The 6,000-nt window shown below is 37.0% G+C and overlaps 1 protein-coding gene across 3 annotated transcripts; it reads left to right on the top strand.

The window, feature by feature from the left end:
- Positions 1-1,557: 1,557 nt before the first annotated feature.
- On the top strand, positions 1,558-3,327 carry LOC115957485 (peroxisomal and mitochondrial division factor 2). 3 transcript variants are annotated; one of them, XM_031075732.1, is made up of 2 exons: positions 1,558-1,682; positions 2,058-3,327. In XM_031075732.1, exons 1-2 carry the CDS (start codon positions 1,673-1,675, stop codon positions 3,071-3,073), a joined length of 1,026 nt encoding a protein of 341 aa, XP_030931592.1. In that variant the 5' UTR covers positions 1,558-1,672; the 3' UTR covers positions 3,074-3,327. The 3 variants fall into 3 exon arrangements, with proteins under 3 accessions (XP_030931592.1, XP_030931594.1, XP_030931593.1); XM_031075734.1 differs by lacking the exon at positions 1,558-1,682 and adding an exon at positions 1,743-1,822; XM_031075733.1 differs by lacking the exon at positions 1,558-1,682 and adding an exon at positions 1,750-1,859.
- The last annotated feature ends 2,673 nt before the right edge of the window (positions 3,328-6,000 follow it).

Below are 6,000 nucleotides of genomic sequence, written 5' to 3'. Positions count from 1 at the left end.
GTTGCAACTGTGGCATAGTAGAGAGAGAAGATTAAAAATTAATTTATTTTTATATTTAAAATAAAAAAATAACAAGACATTATTGGACTTATAAAGTTAATAATGTGATTTCAACGAATAGTTATGGAAAGATTACATTGAATAACAATGAAATTTATAATACTAAAATGAACAAATCAAAAGTTACTACACTACATTGAATTTTGAACAAAGTCAAAAAGATATAATTTATATTTAAGCCAAAAAAATATTTAGTGTGAAATGGAACTTGAATTCCAATTAGATTAAGAAGAAGATGGTCTCAATTTGGACTCAAAATGGATGTACCAGAGAGAGACCATCTAGGCAAGATGATGGAGAGATCCAACGAAGCCCAAGCCCAATGTGAAGCCATAGTGGGTTCATTTCATTACAACAAAAATGGTAATAAATCAAAAAGGTTCAGATATTATTATCATCAATCTTCAGAGCAGAATCCAGAAATACGTTGAGGATAGTGATAGACTGATAGTCATTAGTGATAGTCAGACCCCCCAACATGTTCAAGCCACGTGCACCGCATTATCCTTTGAAATATTCTCAGCCGTCCGTTCCGCGCTTTTGATTCCGATATATATTCTCTCTGTCTCTGTCTCTGTCTCTCTCTAATTAAACAAAACCAAAAAAGAAAAAGAAAAAGAAATATAAAAAAAGCTAACAAATTCTTATTCCTTCTAAAAAACAAATTCTTCTTAATTTTTATCAAACCATACTATTAACGTTATTTTTTTAAAGGTAAATTACAGCTTACTTATGTCTGGTTTGGTTAAAATTTAAGTTATTTATATATAATTTAAAATTTGACATTTTACTCGTACGAGGTTTGACTAAAATATAAAGGATTTTGCTCATGTAAGAGCACACAATAATTTTTATTTTTGGAAAAATTTTTCTTAGTAATTAAAAAAGTATTGACAACTTTTTCAATTCACGAGAAAATCTTTTTAAAAATAGATAGTTTAATGTGTTCTCTTAATTGGACCCAAATATAAATTGTATACTTGTGGTTTGAAATCCTATGATACAAGTGTTCCGCTGGATTCTTTTTGATTTTTGATTTTTATATTTTTTGAATGAGAGAGACATAAAAGTGGAGTAACATTACATATTTAGCCATATTTTTAACAAAGGTGGATTATGGAAATCTAAACTGAATTAATTTCAGGTGCATAAAGTATCAAATTTCAAACCACAGGTAAGCAACTTAAATTTCGGTCAAACCACAAGTAGGTAAATTGTAGTTTACTTTTTTTTTTTTACTTATCGCTAATAACCTATCACAACAGTAATTTGTAAAAAAAACTTGTAATTATTGTAATTTGTTTATATAATGAGTTGTAAGTAGTGAATTTATGGACTACATAAACCCAACACTTTTATTCTATCATGTACAACTTACCACGTAAACAAATTACAGCGGGGTAAAAGCTGGGGTAAAAGCTGTGGTGAGTATTACTTAATACTTATCTGAAAAAAAGAAGAAACAAAAATGAAAAATCCTCTAGCTAACATACACTTTCATGACAGACACACCCAGAAAGAAAAGAAAAAGAAAAACAACAAAAGTAAAAGTAAAGGCGGAGCTTCCTTTATCACTTTCTCTACACAGCAAAAATCTGTATTTTCTGGTAAAATGAAAAAAGGTAACCTTTTTTTTTTTTGTTTTTGTTTTTTGGGGGGTAAAATGGTCAAAATGGCTTGTTAAACTTAAACATTCTCTGTGACACGCTGTTATTTTTCTCTTTCGTTCACTCTCCAACACTTCCGGATATCATCGACAATTGTATCATCTCATTTCTCAATATCAATCGATTTCTAGGGTTCTCTCCTTTTTTTTGTTTTCTCTTTTTGAATTTTATTTTTCTGTTTGGCTGCTGGGAAAATTTAATCAAAAGTTTGTCTATTTTTATGTTGTTTGGTTTGGAATCTTTAGTTGATTGAATTTTCTTGGCAACCAGACAGGGTTTAGGATTTTTTGTTTCTGTGTGATAATTTTGTGTGTGTATTTGTTGGATTAGCAATGGCGGACAAGGAGATAATCATCAATGGCGCTGAGTCGGATCAGACGGGGGAGAGCTTCTACGATCTCGATCAACGCGGCGGCGGCGCTGGCGGCAGCGATTACGACGCTAGGGTTTCGGAGCTGAACAGGAAGATCGAGTCTTTGGAGCGCGAGAAGGTTCAGTTGGTGAACGAGAATTCGGAAGGCAAGGAGCGAATCAAGAAACTGAGTTTGGAGATCGGAGAGCTTCGAAACGACAACGCATCGAAGAAGGAAAAGCTCGGAGAGATGGAGAAGGAGATCGAACGGTCCGGAGAGGAGCTGAAGTCCTTGGAGTCGGTGGCCAGGAGAGCGGTGGAGCTCGAGACTGAGGTTTCGAGGATGCAGCATGATTTGATTTCGACGATGAGCGAAAGCGAGGAGGCGACTAAGGAAGCGAGTGAATTGAAGAGGGCTTTGGGAGAGAAGGGAGAGAGAGTTGAGAGGTTGGAGAGAGAGGTGGAGAGTTTGAAGAAGGAGAAGTTGGAGAGTGAGAAGAGAGTGAGGGAATTGGAGAGGAAAGTAGGGGTTTTGGAAATGAAGGAAATTGAGGATAAGAGTAAGAAAGTTAGGATTGAGGAGGAGATGAGGGAGAAGATTGATGAGAAAGAGAGGGAGATTGATGGGTTTAGGAAGAAAGTTCAGGAACTGGAGTCTGTGGTTGCGAAAAAGGGGGCTGAATTGGAGAAATGGATGAGGGAGAAATTGGGTTTGGAGGAGTCGTTGAAGGAGTCTGATGAGAAGGTGAAAGTGACGGAATCCATGATGTTGGGATTGAAGAAGGAAGTGGAGGAGGCTGAGAGGTTGATCAGCGGGCTGAAGGAGAAGGCGGCCGAGGCCATTAATGGGAGTGTGAATGGGGTAAGGGAGTTTGTTGTTGAAGGAGAGAAGAAAAGCGGGTTGAAGTTGGATTGGCCGGTGGTGGCAGGGTCTACTGGTGTTATTGCTTTTGCTACTGCAGCTGCGTATTTGATTTACGCCAGGCGGAGGTGATTGCATTGTGGAGATAGATGGAGAGAGAGCAGATGGGAAGGCGAACGGAATGGAACTTAGAGGTTAGGGTTTATGGTTTAAGAGTATGTTCCAATTTTGTTAGGTGCACTTTGTTTTTGAGCCTATGAATCTGTTGTTAGCTCTGATTTTTATTTGGAGTGTTTTGTTGTTGTTACTGTTCTGTTGGGAAAACAAAATGATTTGATATATTTTCAAAGGGTACTACAATGATATGGACTAAAGCAGTTACTATACATGGTTGTCGTTGCTGTATTTTACCATAGTTGTCTCATATATACTCCAATGGGGATAGCAAGCCTTACAAGTTGTTGACTAACACATGCTGAAACTGTGCAACATACCCCCCTCCCCCCCCTGTTTGTAGTGTTTGTATTTTTAAGATTATTAATTGAGTGGTGATGGTGCCATTTTCACAATGCCAAAATGCATGATTATCCAATGTTATTTATGTATTTGATTGCCTTTTACAAACTACGCAATTCGCTATTCTCCATTTGACGCGAAAATGCATGATTATCCAATGTTATTTATGTATTTGATTGGCTTTTACAAACTATATAATTTGCTACACTCCATTTGATTGGGTTTTACAAACTATGTAATTTGCTAATCAAGAAGTTAGTCTTGTAATGCTGTTATAAATCTGAAACCCATTAATATAATGATTCTGCCCCTGTTTTCAGGACTTGCTGTATTTCACCATTCCTCTATTCTACCAGTGTTCAAATTTCATTATTACAACTAGTTTTCATTGTCCTCCTGCTATTCCCCACTCAACCAATTCTCCATAATTTTGGTGAATTTCAAATTCCACAAAACCTTCAGGACACACATTTCAATAGCTAGATGGAAAACTCTTCTTCTAAGGTGGGAAATATCAATGGCACATCATTTTGCATATTGTCAATTTTCTGGTTTAATATCATCTCTCAGAAAGCAAAGCTTTAAACGTACCAGAGGTGGCTGTCCCATAAGTGAAATGTCTAACCTTGATTCAAATTGTTTGTCTTATTGCCCCAGGAAGTATCCATTTTGATAAACTCTTGGATGGTTTGTACTGGGGTTTTTTTAGGATATTGAGAAGTCCCTGGGATGTTTTAAATTCTAGATAAAGGCTGTAACATTCACTCTTCTTTTATTATTAATGACTCATCTTTCCTATAATGCAAACAAGGGTCCTGCTTTAAACAACTAACAGAAGTGCGCATTTCATTACACACCAATGTATTCATCGTGCACAGCAGCTGGGCGCTGAAAAGTACCCTTTTCCATGTGGAAGCAAAAAAAAAAATGTATTGATGGGGACCTCACAAGAAGTGCCTCATTTAGCTGAGCTCTTTGCATGATTTGCATTAATTTTCTGGTTGTCAGTTTGCGTGGTTGTACTGTGGCAGTCTGGCATGATCCATTTGCTCGTCCTATATATCTCTGTTAGCTACTGGTTTCTTTTTCTTTTTCACTTTCTGATTTGTGTAACTGACATCAGCCATTTCAACATCTAGTCTCAACCCTCACCTTGAATGCCAATTCTTCACAAACCAGGGCCTTATGGAGGAGATGGACTTCTGAGTTCTGATTGGGCAAAAAGGAGCTTCGGCCGTTTTTTGTTTCTCCTTTACGTAGACAAAGGTCCCCAAGTAACATGTGACAGGAAATTTTGGCGATTAGGACAGGAAAGCTTGGTTGACCTTTTTCTAGAGGTTTCTAGATACAGTGTTATAAGTAGCCCACCATACTACAATATCTGTCTATTACCTAACGACCATGTTCCTTAGTTTCCGAAGTTGTATTCTGGAGGGAGACCTCTAGTACAATTGATGAATGGTGGTTAGATACAGAGGTCACTTGTAATGGTGAATAGCTTGGAGTTACCTCCTTTGACTCATTTGTAAAGGTCATAGCATTTGCTGCAGCTTTAATATATACCTTTTCTATTACTTGGATGCTTGGCCTTTTCCTTTCGAGTGAGATTATTTTATTGCATAGGGTTGTAGCAGCAGCCTACACGGGGCTACACTAGCATAGAACTTATTAGAAGGCATCGTTTTATTATCGGCAAACAATCTTCACTATTGTAACTTGGTGTGCACAAGGTACCACACGCTCTGGTATTTTGAATCCTGGAAGCTTTTATTGAAAATATTAGAAACTGTCAATTGAGTTATAAAATTTTTGTGATCTTCTGATACATTTTTACTTATTTCCCTCACAATGAGTCGCTTAGAAAATGCATTTACCTCGGTGGTGCATCAGAGGTGTGATTGAATAGGAAACTAATAAAGTGTTTGCCATAGAACAAGATATTTTTGCAAAATAACACAATTTTGCTGACAATTTCGTTAGTTAGCAGGTTTTCAAAACATATTAGCAAACTAGTATCTTGAGCTTAATAGACTTGAGTTTATTATAGCAACGTGAGCCTAAGAAACTCGAGTTCTATGTATTGGCAGAGCTGATGTGGACTTAAAATCCACGTGGAACTCGAGTTTTAGACACTCGAGTTCCTTTCTTGTTCTTTGGCTGAACTGTTCTTCCTTTCTTCCTTCGTTCTTCATTCTCCAAACCAACCAGACCCAAATAAAAAACAAATCCCAAGAACAAACCCACAAAGACCCATGGCAAAAGAAGAAGAAGAAGAAGAATAAGAACACGAAACAAGCTCACAAACACCCACCAGACCCAAATCAAAAAGAACTCCAAGAACAAACCTACAAACACCTACAGCAGCAGAGGAAGAAGAAGAAGAAGAAGAAGAAGAGAAGAAGAATAAGAACTCCCACCTTAGAAACAAACCCACAAATCGATCCGATCCTTTCCTACTGCTGTTGCTTCTTTGGGTTTGCTTTGTTATTTTTGCCTCTTCGTTGTTTTTGTATTTGTCTTCTCTGGGTTGCTTTTGCTTCTTT

The sequence above is a fragment of the Quercus lobata genome, chromosome 8 (genome assembly GCF_001633185.2).
Source record: "Quercus lobata isolate SW786 chromosome 8, ValleyOak3.0 Primary Assembly, whole genome shotgun sequence".
NCBI lineage: Eukaryota > Viridiplantae > Streptophyta > Magnoliopsida > Fagales > Fagaceae > Quercus > Quercus lobata.
The sequence above is the reverse complement of the archived record's forward strand: the minus strand, read 5'-3'. Positions and strand labels throughout refer to the sequence as shown.